This window comes from Engystomops pustulosus, chromosome 6 (assembly GCF_040894005.1).
Source record: "Engystomops pustulosus chromosome 6, aEngPut4.maternal, whole genome shotgun sequence".
Lineage (NCBI taxonomy): Eukaryota > Metazoa > Chordata > Amphibia > Anura > Leptodactylidae > Engystomops > Engystomops pustulosus.
In genome coordinates this window covers 153,906,169-153,922,481 of record NC_092416.1, presented here as the reverse complement: position 1 = coordinate 153,922,481, position 16,313 = coordinate 153,906,169, and the positions used below count along the sequence as shown (strand labels likewise).

Below are 16,313 nucleotides of genomic sequence, written 5' to 3'. Positions count from 1 at the left end.
AAACATGGCAACAAGAAGTGTTTGTAATCATGAAATACTAGCGTAGGCGACTACATTTCCTCTAGGAGACTAATAAAAAAAAAAATTAAAATGTCAACACACAAAGGAATTTGTTGACTGGGGCTCTTTAAATTTCCCTCTGAATGAGAGGAGGACTTGGAGATAAAATCTAGGCATACATGCATAATTCATAGTGTTCAACAGACAGCAAGTAAATCAAAACTTGTACTTTTAAGCAAAACCACTGGAGTGTGAAAAGCACCCGTAATGTCATGCACAATACCAGACCTCGTTATTATCAGGTTTGGCGGATGCTGGTAGCAGCTCCTAGCACTTAAGGACAACCATGAAACAAATAAACAAGAACTAGCAAGACAATCGATTACTGGAATTTAATAGAGATCAATTAATGCAATCTTTAACTCATCAGGTAGGAATGGATGGCTTCCTCTTCCAGCGTGGGAGCCAGAGAATTTCTCACTAAATATTATTTATAAAAAAATATTTCATAGTTGTTCTAACATGTCAGGGTGACTCAGAGATTCGTCACACCCGGACAGATCCCACTGCAACACATGTGGCTCCTGTGTGTGGAAAGCACAGCAAGAACTGAATATTTTACTTTTTTGCTTTCAAACGGGCACATATAAAACAGCAATACTTGATGAACTTTGTGTGCACGCAGCCATACAGTACACAGCAACCAATACCAGTCACATGGGGAATTTGTGGAGGGGGGAGTGGGGTCATGACATCAAACCAATGAGATCTTTAAAACCACATTTTTCTTCCACTTTGTTTGTTTTGTCTGCAAAGTTCATAATAATAAAACTGACCATGTTGCTGTATTTTAACCTTTTAAACTGATGGTTAAGAAGAAAAAAATTTCATATTAATCTGTGCATCAAGCAGAACCATGCTCTCCTCGAGGATCCAAAGAAATAACTTTATTTCACATATTATATTTACAGCATCCACAATATTTCCTTGATATCCAGAATTAAACCAGTAATAAAGTATAAAGCAGATAAATTCCAATTTATAGTGTAATGTGTCAAACTAAAAATTGATACATAATATTTATTGAAAACAGTCAATTCAAAAAAAAATTCTATTCCACACATGCAACTTTTTAAATACATCTATATTACACAATAAAGAGACCATTAGCAGTAAAGATCCATCAAAAGTGCTGATGGGACGTGGAGAGCAATGTAAACATTCTTGGGTGATGGTCATACATGTTGAACGACCAAGAAATCAACTATTCAATCAACTCTGGAGAGGTTTACAGAAATACCTGGGAGACCCCTATCAAGTAAATAGTTTCCCTTTAAAAACTCTTCACTGGATGCAATAACAATCAGAGCAGATAGGATTTTGAAATGTTGAATGGGTTGTATCATTAAAGGGGTTTTCCCACAAACAAAAGTTCCACGGGATAGGGCCTAACTGAGGGGGGGGGGGGGGGGTCTCAGTGAGGATACCCCCTTCAGATCACCAAAATGAGGGGTCCGATTGGGTCCCACTTAGCTCCGTCGGACCCTTCGTCCCACCGTCAGACTAATGGAGCAGACAGCCGCACTTGACCGTTCTGCTTCAATCTCTATGGAGCTAACGGAGATCGGAGAGGGCGGTGCTTGACAATTTCTGCCAACTCCATAGAGATTAATGCAGCAAAGCGGTCATGCCGGGCCATCTGCTCCATTAGTCTGACGGAGCGACGAGGGGTCCGACTGATTTAAGTGCGACCCAAACGGACCCCTCATTTTCATGATCTGAAGGGGATCTCCTCACTGAGAACCCCACTGATCAGCAAGTTGGATAGGGCCTAATTTTTGTTCCCGGGGAAACCCCTTTAACTATATCCCGCATCTACAGGTAGAGCATGAATATATTATTGGCCAAGGGACCCCCTGCAATTGGCAGAACAGGAGATCACAACTTCCTCATGTCCGACTTGGACTTCTCAGTTTGATCCATCCTCTTAACATTCAGGGAGTACCATAGCAGTTAATGGAGCACAGGACCAAGCCATTATTGACAGGTTATAAGTATAATCCCTTTTAAAAGGCGTGCATCCTAGAAGTGGGATAATAAGATGGGAATACCCATCGTGGGCACAGTGGTCCGCTTCCTTCTTTCCCACAGAGGGGCTGAAGAGAGCCCACACATGTACGGTCACCCTCCATTCAACTCACAGAGCTCAATTGAGAATGGCCGTATATGCACAGCACAGTCTGCATTCAGAATCACTGCAGGGAGCAGACCTCAGTTTCCAAGATAGGACCTGCCTAACCCTATAATTGGATAATGATAAGACTAAACCAAAAGTCCAAGGCAGACATGTGGAGCTGCGTTCCCCTGTTCTTCCTATTGTGGGGGAGGGAGGAGTCCTAGTCTGAGTCTATTTATCCCCTCATCATTTATCCCCCATAGAGTGCATAAATATGGTTAAAGGGTTTTTCCCACCAGTCAAGTTAGGCCCTATTCACAGTGATGAGACACCCATGGATCACTAGAATGAGGGCTCCGAGGTACCCTGTGGTTAGGACCTAACTTGATTTGTGGGAAAACCCCTTTAATGACAACCCCTTTAAGTGGAAAACGGGGTCACCAAATAGGCACTTTAGTGCCAGAGGCGTTAAAATGTAACTTTCTTGGTCTTATTCTCTCTCCATCCTTTATGTAGCATGGCCAGCAGTTCTGCGGGGTCAAAACTACCAACATAGTCATTTTAAACTCTAGCACAGCAACGAAATGGAAAGGTTATGCCGTGTAATCTTTAAAATGACAAGCAGATACTTAAAACCTGCTCTCTAACCACTTCTACAAGCCATAAAATACTTAATTTGCATAATAGAAATTATGACCATCTCAAGCATTGTTTGTAATCTGCCAAACATCGCAGCATAGGAGCAGTCCACACAGCATACAGCCTGAAGAGCCAAGCTGCACATGTTCACATGGAAATACAATTTTATTACACAGATAACTTTGATCATCGCAAGCATTTCTCATACCGATGTCAACCATTGGGTGGCAAATCCACTTCATATGTTGAAAAGCATCACATGAGCCGTGTAAAAAGGAAAAATGAATAAGCCTCTCTTGCTTCAATTTGTACAATCTTCTCAAGAGAAACACAAAAGCAGGCTCCACCGAAGGAAACAAGTCTGAAGCCGTGTATTCTGCAAACCATTGGAATCAAAGTTTTGCCACTAGCTCATAGAAAGTACAACAATACATTAGATACTAAAGAAATAAAGTAACCTTGAAGGTTTTGCCACTAAAAAGCGAGATTTTGACAGCAAATCAGGACTCCGTTTCGTTCGACAGAAAATAACAGGCTCAAAATGGAAAAGGAAATAACACGCCTGCAAATTCTCACGTAGTAGCTAGTGGCAAAATTTGTATTCCATTCACCGAAGGATATAAAGGAACATAATTTCCTGCAAGAGACCTCATTTGCGACATTTCAGGAATAATCATAGCAATGAGCATTATTGCATGTATAACACAATTTGATCAACATTTTTGAAAAAAATACAAAATGTACTTGTTGCGTTCGCACAAAATGTTTAGAAAATACATTTGAACATTAAAAGTAAAAAGAAAATAGGGCATTAACACTGGCAAAGAGACATGGAAAAAAAACAACTAAAACAGTTGTCTTACCAGGGTGTGACATAACCAAAGCATGCCCTAAATAGTCATGTGTCTGCAAATACATTACAGTTCTAAATCAGCATGAAATAGACCTGCAAATTGTACAGGTCCTATAAAGGTTTGTCAGTCACAAAACATAGCGTACTCAAATAACAGCAGGGATGCACTAGCCCAAAACTAGTTTTACTTTTCTTGAGCCCATCGGCCGGTCATTTAAATCAACCACAGCGGCTGTGGCCTCATCGCGGGATTCAAAGGCAACCATGGCTTCTCCTGTAGGCATACCCTTCTCACTAAACTTTAAGCAAACTGAACCAGGTATCAACTGGTAACCATAAAAGAAATCTAGTATTTCATCGACAGTGACTGTGAATGGCATATTTTGGATCCGAATTACTGTTGGCCCAGGTTTTGCAGACCCATTTCCAAATCCTGGTGGTCCGCTTATTGGCAGATTTCCTGGACCAAACCCGGGAGGAGGATTCATACCACCAGGGCTACCTGGTATGTTTGGTGGGGCTTGGTTAAAGTTAGGCGGAGCATTTGCAGTTAAAGGTACGCTTGCAAATTGTGGAGGACCAGTTGCAAATCCGGCAGGGGGTACATTAAAATGACTGGCACCGGGAACAAATTCAGCGGGATCAACTGGAGAAGTTTTTACATTTGATGTTCCAGGGGGAGGTGGCCTGGGATCTACGAATCCAATTCCCATTGCAGGTGGTGGGACTGGGGGAGCATAAGTACTGCTAGGTCCACCAAATTTGTTAGGGAGCAGAAAGTTCTGGGCATTGTCATTTATGCTGCTATTCATAAAAGCAAATTCATCTGCACTGCTGCGTATTGCATCAGATACGTTACTATAATTTTGCATTTTGAACCCTTTTCTACCGAGAATTGGAGGATTGATTTCAATATCTTTCCTTTCTTCATTAGTGACTATGCGCAAAAAAGCATCTCTGCCGTTCAACTTTTTCCGATTTAGACGCTCCGATTTACGAGCATCATCTTCGCTCATGTACTGAGCAAGTGCCTGTCCTAATCCTTGACCATTGTTATCTGTCAAGACATGTACACTGCTCTCATCTACAGCAATTCCTTCTAAATTAAAGAACTGAAATACATCCTTTCTACCTATGTTATAGGGCAGATTTGAAAGGTGCGCCCAGAGTCTGGGGCCATGCTTATCCATCTCCATGTCGAGGGCAGAATCTTTACGATCAACATAATTGTAACTCTGCAATTTTTTCCTAATACTTTCAATCTTTTCTATCATTTGATTTTTTGTAATGGGGTGAACCTGAATAAACCGATTGCCCATATATTGCTTGTGTCGATTCAGAGCAGTCTTATAATCGTTCTCATTTCTAAATTCCAGAAAACCTTCTCCAGTAGCTTTACCATTGGGTGCATATGCAATATAAATGCTGTCTTCAATAATGTCCAGTTTTTTAAAGAAATCTATCACATGTTTGTTTTCAGCCTCATAGGGAAGGCCTTTCAAATAAATGCAGAAACCGTGCTCATGTGGGGACCTAGACCTGGAACGCTGCCGGCGGCTTGGAGATTTGGACCTGCCCATCACTTGTTGCGCCATATGCAGCGCTCCACGGTGTCCTCCACCATGTTTGCCCATATGACCACAAGACATGACCCACTGTCTCTCGCTGGCTGGGGTCACTTCAATAAAACGTTGTCCCATTAGCATTCCATTCCTTTTCAAAGCTTCATATGTGTCATGAGGGGTAAGGAGCTTCACCAATGCCCCACCGGTGGGACGTCCCACATGATCTTTAACCATAACCAAACCATCTATACGCAAACCATGGAAGAAGTCCTTTATGTCATGATCAGACACATGAACTGGCAACCCATGAAGAGCCACATATGGGTCATCATGGTTAAGAGGTGGGGGGGGTTTCATAGCATTTTGAGAACCTAACGGCATTGGATTCACAGGACCAAGAAACAATGGGTTAATATTACCAGTCATTTGGGATCCAGAGCCATTCATTCCTGCTGGCATAGGACCAACGGGTGGTGGATTCAGTGGAGGCATTCCAGACAATGGAGGAAGTGCAGACATTGGTGGTACTGGTGGAACTGGAGGTATTGGGGGAACAGGGGGAACTGGAGGCATGGTAGACACAGGAGGAGGAACAGGCATAGGAGGTATTGACGGCATTGGTGGAAGGGTTGGAATGGTTGGCATAGGAGGGATTGGTGGTGGGGGTACAGAAGGCAGCTGAGGAGCAACACTGGGCATAGGAGATGTAAATGTTGGATTGCAGAAGGCTGCACCTAGATTTGCTGGAGCATTTCCAACACCAGCTGTAGAGAAAGTTGCTACATTTTTAGTACTATCAACTACAGAGGTTACTGTGGAGACTGTGCTGGTAGGAGGGCTACTGTAGTTGGGAACAGTTGTCGGCATATTAACTCGGCTCATTACAGAGCTAGAGCTCATTGTTGGGTTTGGAGGAGGACCTGGACGGTTAGAATTTGCTGGTGGAATATCAACATTGGCAGTCTCAAAGCGCCTGCGGCTAAGTTCAATCATGTTTTGCATTTCAGTCTTACTGCTCAACAGCAAGGACACTTTTGACCCTTTGATGGTACCACCAGTGCGCATCATACCAAGTCGTGCATCTTCATCGGTGGCAAAAACGATGAAAGCCTCACCCTGCTCACCCCCTACAATATGCACGCCACCATCAGGAATGGTTAATCCAGAGAAGAAGTGCCGAATGTCCATGGTCCCTGCCACTATGGGCAGACCTTGTAAGCGGATGACCACAGCCATGCTGCGTTGACACAACAAACACCTGCAGATGAAAAAAGCAACGTCCACATCAGACTCAAGATTTTAATAGGCTTCCATCAAATAGCTTTCTTAGGGTTTTCCTTTTAACATGTCTCTCCAAATTAACATATACACACAAACATTACCATCAGAGAAAAACAACCAATACAGTTAAGATGCCATGTAGAAGTAACCATGCAAATATCTAAGCAATGAAATTTTCCATGGTAAGAGGTTTTTTTTAAGACTTGAGCACAGTAGAAACACTTCGTGAGGCCAGAGAACAGAAATACATAGTAATAAAAAATATAACTTCTGCTAAGAATTGTTTACATACACATCGATTCCTACATTGATGCACTACTCTGCTGCAGATGAGACAAAAGTGGGTCATTTATAAAGTGGTTATAGCCACCAACCCACGTTTTCACACACTAATCAAGAAGGCAATAGTATTTTATTGCAATTTACAAAGGGGCACGCATACTGATCTCATAGAATTCTCATATCCCATAAGAAAAGACTAGGTATATAAAAATACAAAATCCCATATTTCATACTCTCGCGTCTCTGTGCTGCCATCTTTAGGACACTTGAAAATATGTAGTTTTCAATAGGTCTTTAATTTTCCTTACATTTCTGGTGCATCAACATGAAAAAAAATCTAAAACAACTTTCATAATTTGTCTAATCAAAAAACATTCTTCACTTTTTCTACTAGGGAAAGGCACTATTATAGCACCTGCCTATAAATCACCAATATTTTACCAAATTAACATGACCTAAAGGACATCACCTTAGGGATGTTAGACACTCCTATAACTCACGCTCGTTACCTGTGAGGGATGATCTGTCTTCTATCAGCTAGTATCCAGGCTCCTTAATCGCTGATAAAATGACTTTATAAACTTATGGAGGCGCTTTGGGTCACATAAACCGAGATAGAAGTCCAACTCCAGGCAAATTCAATATCTTGAACGGATAAAAATCCACTTTATTAAAAAAAAGTTAACACAGTGACGTCCTATAACATAATTTCTTCAGAAAAATTGTTGTAGGACATCACTATGTGTTTTTGTTTTAATAAAGTGGATTTTTTATCCGTTCAAGATATTGAATTTGCCTGGAGCTGGACTTCTATTTTATAGTACTGTGGATTTACTCTCTGGTCCCCGCACAGCATGTCCATGCATCGGCTATACAAAGTGTTGTGCATCTACAAACTGGAAAATGGTGAGCTGAAAACCTCCTTTTGTCTTTTTACATAATCTGAGCTACTCCGCTCAGTAATTTATGCACGACCTTCATGGCTGAAGTCGTTTTATCAGCGATTCAGGAGCCTGGAAACTAGCTTAAGCGAGATCATCCCCTATAGGTAACGAGCATGAGTTTAGGACAGGCTAACAACCCTAAAGTGGTTATAGATGTCCTTAAAAGGAAGTCTACCACTTAGAAAAGCTCACTAAACCATGCACACTCAATCTGCAGCCACTTCTCTTCCTTATCCATAACAGTCACTTATGTAGAAATATTTTAATTTATGCAATTTAGAGCCGGATACTCCTGTGCACGTCACAGAATGTCCCTCTTATATATTCATGTTTCCCGCTTATTTTCTATCCCACCACCTCCCTTGGATTCAGGCAGAAGTCTCAATGTGAATGTGATTCATGAGCGCAGATGTCAGGCGTTGAGGGAGCCAATTGCACATGCGTGAACTGCTGAATCCGAGGGAGGCAGTGTGATAGAAGAAGAAGGGGGCATAAGTAAAGTATTAAAGGAGGAGCATCATGCGCTAATTTGCACAATTAGAAAAGATTATTTCTGCAGAAATGACATCTTATGGATAACAAGAGAAGTGCCTGCATCAGCTAAACATGAATGTGCTTGGTTTACAATGAGCTTTTCTAAGTGGTAGATTTCATTTAGCCTTTTGTCTGAAAATCTACCCCACCCCACCCCCCCTCCCAAAAAAAAAAAAAAAAAAAGCTTACAAGAGGAGGGGCATCTGTCATGTAACAGGTTCTACCCCTAAGGAAGGGGAAGGCAGCAGCACTTTCGCCCCGATATCCAGATACTTCCACATGCAAAATCAGGTCATGTGACACTTCTTTATGGGTCACATAGGTGCATTTTTAACAGAAAATCATCATATACTTTCATATATCCCACCCACTGGTCTTACTAGGCAGCTAAAGTACATGTTAATGACATTATGTAATTATTAATGAAAAATTAGATCCAATAAATTGACATATCCTATGTCTATTTGCCAATAAATAGGAGGTTTATCAATAGCAAGAAAGTGCATCAGTATGCAGGCTTGGCAAACTGCACCCACAATGACACATTGCAATGCCTAGCTGTATCTCAAAAGACAGCCAAGCATACACCAATATAAAAAAAAAATGTTTGTCTGTGCCAATGAATAGGTTTCAGAATCGCTTCTATTTAATGTACATACTGTAGTTTTATAATAAGCTTTGAAATCAAGTAATCAAGAAAAAAAAAGTTTTTAATCACTGTACATTTAAATTATTAGCTTACCTGACGAGAATTAGATATTTTTTTCTTTATTGGGAAGAATCCAGTAAATCCTGAATGCAATCAATAAAAAAATCTTTAGGACTGCAAAAAAAGAATGAAATTAAAGCACAAAATGAAAATCACAATAATGCAGAATCTGATGGAGAATGCATCAAGTAATCCTGGAAATATTCTGCCTATCTGGCAGCACGCACCAGGTTGTGTCCACATTATATGCATTAGAGATGAAAAATTGATTATATAAAATTCTTATATATAAGAAAAATTAAAGCAAGTACGTGACAGATCAGTTCAAACTTTGTTGCCAGGGGGTAAAACTATGACTTAACCAACTCAGATGAACAATGAGGAAGCACATAAATTCATTGTCTACGTTACCATCCTTTGAAATTTGCAGATGGATAACTTGCTATCATGACATCAATAATGAACACACTTACAACATACCAAGTTACAGCATCAATCCTCATACATGCCAATCAGCAAAATGAATCAGGAAATAAGGCCGTCTACACACCTGCACGTTGTTTTGACGCAAGTAAATAACATCACAGAACTATAACAAATTACTATAACCAAAGCAACTCTCATTGCAAAACAGACTGAAAACAGGCTTTCAAATCCCTATAGTTGCCTGATGTGAACGTAAAACGCAAAGTAATCTGGAGCCCAAAAGCCAACTACTTTGTAAACCAAACACAATGACATAACGATGTATGCCCACTCTGGCTTCTTAATCTTACAACTATGGAACCTGGAGCTCCTCAGGCTCATTTGCATATTTTATCGGTACGGTCACACACTGCGCCTTGGACAACCGCATGTGATTGGTAAACAATTGTATGCATTTAGCTAGAAACGCTAATGAACCGAGGCACGGTCCTCTGCACTTGATAACTCAGTGCTAGCTCAGCGCAAGTGCAGCGTGTGACCGCACCCTAAAAATTTTGTTTAATTTATTTTTTTTAAACAAGGGCATAGGAAGCTAAAGGAGGAGTGGATTTCACCACAGCGGGCACACATCAACATGTAAGTTTGTTTGGTTTACAATCCTTGACTTGCTGGTAGTCTCTTCCATTATGGATGAAGACAAAAAAAAAAAAAAAAAAAAAAAAAAAACAATAGCTCGGGTAACCCAGTCTAAGCCTACATGGAAACAAACGTACATCTTGGCCAGATGATAGACTGTTTCACCGACTACAACCAACTACCAAAGCCGTAAAATTTCCTGGCCGTGATAGCAGAGCTCACTTGCGGAAGACACAAACACTATATTGTTCTTGTGCAGGAAGTCCAAATTAAAATCCATAAAGAATCACACATTTAGACTTTTAAATGAAGTTTTTTCTATCCAAACCAGGAGTGGAGTGTGAAAAAATATATATATACGAGGAATAGCAGCTCTCAATCATATAATCTCACTTGTTATGATCCACACCTCCTTCTGGCTTTGAAAACTGCATCTGAAAAACTGAATAAGTGAACAAAGCCCAAGTGTCTCAGTGACACGCCATAGGATGGATACAAGGAGTGTACATTTCGCACCTGTTCCATAAAGCAATGCATTGGTTCTCAGACTGATCCATACAACAATTGTAATATATGCGGTACAAGCAGGGCCCCCCCCCCCCCCTTTCATATGTGAATATTTACACAGCCACCAAAAGGACACTGCAGTTTTTTGGCAATTATAGAAAGAATAACTCTAGAAGCAAGTTCAATTCTGACAGAACAGGGAACTTTTACTTCCATCCAGGTTCCAAGAAAATATTGAATGCTTAATCCTTCGAAGAGCTTTGTCATTAACAAACAGAATCAACAAATTGAAACAATATTCTACAAATACAGGTATTACAACACATCAACTCACAGATTAGTACAAGTAATAGTATAAGACAACCACCAACTGAGCTACTAGTTACAGTATAGACCTAAAGAAATGACATAACCCAATTGTTTGAGCATAGAAAATATAGTAGAAATCACAGTAAAATCTTATATGCACTTTGTCAGGACATGAGCCTGAGCAAAACACATGGCAAACCAACTAAAAGAAATCTTGAAGAGCTAAACAAGCCGAACTGAGACTAACAAAACCACCATGGTCTGTGTTTCCCTCGATAGAATGAAGTGTTTTTAGTGTTAAAATCTTAACCATAAGAATGAAATCAGAACATATAACCACAGACAAGGAAATCGCATCCGGTGACCATAACCACTACAAGTCATTGCCAAGATTCACCAGCCGTAGACATACGAAGGCACATAAATATTCATGCAACTTTTGAGCGAGTTCAATTTTTTTCCTATTTTTGCATGAACTATTGAATGACAACACAAGTGATCTCATCATCAGACACATATCTATACATAGAGGGTCTCCCTCCAACCCTGCCGACCATTCACATCAGGATTATCTTCTCCTAGATTCCTGGTGGTACATTTTTTTCCCCCAAATATATAAAAAGCAGGATGTTATTTTTATAACTTTAAGACTCAAAATGTGATGTGTACCATTATATGCCTTTACATTGGCCCCTTTCCAGCATACTAAAGGGCTACCTTATGACACATGTAGGCATCTTACAGCTGTACAACATGGCAGCACCACTGGCATATGGCACCAGTAAGATGCCCGACCAGATTTCTGAACAATAGGTATTCACATTACAATATCCTCTTACAGCGAGACACGAGATGCTCTATATCAAAACTCAGCATGCCCTCCACAATGTGACAGTATTTGGCCATAAATTGGGATGCAGAAATGACTATTTTTGCAATAGGTCCTATTTAAGGATTTTCATTAAACTGAAACATGTCGTTTTGAACCTGTTTTTGGTCCGCTTTCAAGCAGTCCGCCCAAAAACACATTCGTTTTTGACCAGTTTTAATTAAGATAAGACTGCTGAAAGACGGACCAAAAACAGGTTAAAAGCGCCACGTGTGGCATCACAAGGTGTTGTGAGGGGGGGGATGAAGGCATACTTACCCCTTTTAGGCTCCTGGATCCCACATTGCTCCAATACTTCAGTTTTGTGGCGCTGCGGCTGCCAGAAAGTACTGGATGGGTCACTAGACCCTCTTCAGTAGCCTCCTCAGACCATGAGATGTCACTTCCTTTGTTGTCCCCTGGTTCTGAGGAGTCCAGTCTTTAGATTAAACATGTCCCCCAACACCTCAGAACCTCTGGCCGGGCTCAGGCCTGAAAAACGTAAAGTACTGATGAAACATGGGATCCAGGAGCGTGGAAACTATGCTCTCATTTCTCTTCCCTGTCTTACAGGTGGTTTGCCTAGAAAGAAATACTACAATACCAACACAAATCACCATATGTAATAAACATCACATCAGCAATTAACCCAACATCAAAAACACCACACAGCAGTAAAGTATTATCCCTTGTATCCAATTATATAATCCAGCATTGGAGCCAAACCATAACCATCCGGGTCATTTAACGCACATTCATATTGGTGACTGTACACACTTGTAATAGGGCAATGCTAGCGTTAGCGCCGCACATGGGAGGATTATGGTAACACATTTATGGACAATACATTGAAAAATACACCGCGAGGCCTGAGGCCTGCTCCTGCGTCCATCCCTCCCTCACACACTTCCCCCTCAGCGACTCCTGTGGCGTCTCTTACCGCTGAAATCTCTTTTTAATTATAGAACTAATACAGGAGAGAAAACGCAGAAGGGAAGGCGAGGCGCCGCACCCTCTCCCTCACGGCCTCCTCTCTCCGCGCCGCTCACTAGATTTTATTATCGCGCTTTCTTTCTCCCGCAGCAGCAGCCGCACAAAATGGCGGCTGCACAGATGTGTGACGTCACATGACGCGCAGCTTCCATTTCATCTCCTGGAGGCGGAGCCTGCGGATCCCGCCCGCCTGAAGGAGGGAAGGGGGGGGGGGGGGGGATGGCAGCTCGTTGTTTACATCATCTGCAATACACCGTACTACGCATGACACTGTATTGCGGCCATTTCACACGTGCCAGTTATTTGTCCCCAAATTTGTGTAAAAACGGTTTCTGCTTCATGAAATAAAATTAGCTTTGTAAAGGAGTTGCGTTGTTTTGCACATATATATGGAAATAACAAAAACTTTAATGTTAGAGCCATGATTCACACCCCCAACATAAGCATTGTGTCATGTAATAATAATAATAATTCTTAATTATATAGCGCCTACAGATTACGCAGCGCTGCACAAAGCATGTCAAATTGGTCCCTGTCCCCATGGGGCTCACAATCTAAACAACCTACCAGTATGTTTTGGAGTGTGGGAGGAAACCAGAGTACCCGGAGGAAACCCACGCAAACACGGAGAGAACATACAAACTCTTTGCAGATGTATATTTACCACTTATATAGCTATTCTTCTTTTTATTCACTTACAATGTAGTATAAAAGCGTACCTCCTAACTTATGGAGGAACTAAACATGTAATTTTAGTTCAAAATCCCTGCCCCATCCTGAATGTGACCGCTCCCCTCTCTATAGTAATCCACGGCTCACAACATGGGGAAAGATAGGACATGTCCGGAGTGGTACCGTATAGCTCCGTACATATGCCCCCCATACGTTTGTGTTTATGAGGCCTAAGACGTTGTGTCACGTTTCTAACGCATTCTTCACGCTTTAGCTTTGATCACATACTAAGATTACATTGCGTTTTCAATGCATTTGCTAAAACCTCAGCATGTGATCTTGATTCAAGCCTTTAGAATGCTTAGAAAATGCAGCAAAAAATGTGACGCATCATGTGAAAGCGGCTTAAGAGTACCTCCATGCGTAATAAGTGCAGATTTTCTGCATGGCATTTCCATGAGGTAAATCGGCAGTGTAATTCAGTAGCAGTGTAGTGTATGAGGCTAATCCTATACAGACATTCTGGGGCAAAAAGAAAATTGGAAGCAGAAATAGCCTGCCACTGCAGATTTCGGATCAACAGCAAATAAGTGAAAAGTCCCTTATGGGCTGCTATGGATCATTGTGCCCCGTCGTGGCAAAATCGTGGCATAAAACAGATGATTAAGATAGTTTCTGATGCATGTGTAAAAATACAGTAATGGCTGCAGACCAGCAGAATTATTTAATCCACAGATAACATAAGATTATTAATTTACATAAATATATGAATGGTCCATACAAAAAGTTGTTTCAGATTAAATCAACTCAAAAGACAAAGGGGCGCTGTCTCCGTCTGGAGAACACAAGGTTTAATCATCAAAGGTGACAGGGCTTTTTTACTTTGAGAACTATCAATGTGTGGAATAGCCTGCCTCAGGCGCTGGTCACAGCAGAGAGCTTCAAGAAGGGTCTAGATGCCTTTTTACACCTAAATAATGTTATACAGAATTGTTTCCCCATAATCTCGTCATTAGTTGAACTTGACGGACATGTGTCTTTTATCAACCGTACTATGATTATCATGTTCGGCTCCAATAGGCCCCCGGGCGGCAGAGCCTCCGTGGGCCCCTTTGCAATGATCTTACATGGTGGCATTAAAAATTCAGAAACTAAAACAGTCTCCTGTTCCCTAAAATATTCCCTAGTTTATCATCCCAAACAACCCCATCATGGTTATTTTATATTAAAGCCTCGCTCACCTCCTATGGATTCATTAGATACAGCGCTCCTCACACCCATGGATTACTTATGTACAGCCTTACGTGGGCCCCCGCCCAGCAGCTCCAGCACTTGCCCGGCTATGCCCAATGCTGGTGCCAGTCCGGAGGTATTCTGCAATGTGGGAAGATACCCAAATACCTCCTTTTACTACCCGCATACTATATTATGTCCTGTTAATGTGGACCACACAGTATTACAGTTGCTCACAATGTATAATGCCCCCTTTTCTCTTTCCCCAATTTATAATGCTTTTTTTCATTATTTCTTGTAATAACCTTATTCATAATAACCTCATTTCTGTGCCGCGCACTTACAAGTCCTCTTTCTGTAGGTCCCACATTTGTCACCTTTCTTGTAGCAACCCATTTTTAATGAATTCCACCATCTGTGCTTTACTACTAAATTCACTTTTGCTAATGTGTAAGATTTGGGCATCCGGAGCAGTGACGCAGCAAAGTTAGAGATTTAGGACTGGTCTTGAGGGGTGTCACTTTTGCAGGGAGAGCCGCCAAAGAATGTGTGGGCTAATTTTCATTTGAATTCAAAATTAAGAAGCATAAGAAGTAGAAAAATCTGTAAGGTTTGCACATGTTAATGAATCCGTGGAGGGTAATACGGTAGCATTAAAGTAAATGTGATTTGGAAAACGTAACAGACTGTGCGTTTTGTTCTGTTTGGAAATGGTTTATCAGTGCGGAAAATAAAATAAATGGTCATGTCACTTTTCTTGTATGTTCACTTGAATTTTTGCAAGAGTTTTTTTTTTTTAGATTGAAGTCTAGGGAGACTAAAAATCTGTATCAATCCACATAAAAAAACAAACAGAAAACGCAATGGACAACTAAATGGCAACATCGGCACACAAAAAACGCACATAAAAACTGTGCGCATAATGGTTACAAATTTTTGCTTGATAATCCGTAACACGTGCAGATCCCTACATGACATAATGACATCTTTTGGTGGGTGGGAGAAATTTACAGGGGGATGTACAAATGGTGGCTCCACAGTGGTACCCATGGATTTTCTGCAGTAGTCTTCTTAAGGCCATGCGAGTTTGCATTTCGCAGATTGCCCTTATTGTTAACGCTAAAAAATAAATTAAATAAGGGAAATCTAGGAAACATGCAAAGCTAGTAGGTATTCGCTATTATCTCAGGCGCCAATTGGGATTTAACTATTAATAATAGATAAAATGTCTATGCTTTTAAAGGGAACCTACCACCCCGATTCTACCTATAAAGGTAGAAGGGGTGGTAGGTGGATGAATGGGACGTGAGGATAGCCCTTTTTGGGCTAATCCTCACGTCCCGGCTATCTTTTAGAAAAGTTTATTGCGGGCATATGCAAATTTATTTATGCGGCTACTGGGCCGTGGAGTAGCCGGACATGAGGCTACTAGTCGCGGCTACTCCACGCTCCAGTAGCCACATTACTCCGCCTACCATTTAATCTTCAGCGCGCAGCTCCTCATAGCTGCGCACCCTCGTCTGAGTCCCCTGCGTTCTGCGCATGCGCAGAACCCAGGCCTTTGGCTGCGCAGCCGCGGCTCCGGAGCTACTGCGCATGCGCAGTAGGCCGCAGATGCCGGGGGACTCGGACGAGGGCGCGCAGCTACGAGGAGCTGCGCGCCGAAGATTAAATGGTAGGCGGAGT

At 41.5% G+C, this 16,313-nt stretch overlaps 2 protein-coding genes across 3 annotated transcripts in view; both read right to left on the bottom strand.

Annotated features, from left to right (window-relative positions):
- The window catches only part of CPNE1 (copine 1), a 68,358-nt gene extending 55,549 nt beyond the window's left edge, over positions 1 to 12,809 (bottom strand). Inside the window, exon 1 of the mRNA XM_072111883.1 lies at positions 12,670 to 12,809. The gene's annotated coding sequence lies outside the window, so the exon portion shown is untranslated. The remainder of the gene's footprint in view (positions 1 to 12,669) is intronic.
- On the bottom strand, positions 928 to 12,810 carry RBM12 (RNA binding motif protein 12). 2 transcript variants are annotated; one of them, XM_072111880.1, is made up of 3 exons: positions 12,670 to 12,810; positions 9,017 to 9,097; positions 928 to 6,491 (listed from the first exon to the last, which is right to left on the bottom strand). In XM_072111880.1, the coding sequence occupies exon 3, from the start codon at positions 6,467 to 6,469 to the stop codon at positions 3,836 to 3,838; it is 2,634 nt and encodes an 877-aa protein (XP_071967981.1). In that variant the 5' UTR covers positions 6,470 to 6,491; positions 9,017 to 9,097; positions 12,670 to 12,810; the 3' UTR covers positions 928 to 3,835. The 2 variants fall into 2 exon arrangements, with proteins under 2 accessions (XP_071967981.1, XP_071967982.1); XM_072111881.1 differs by having other exon boundaries at positions 9,017 to 9,066; positions 12,670 to 12,805.
- Positions 12,811 to 16,313: the final 3,503 nt, after the last annotated feature.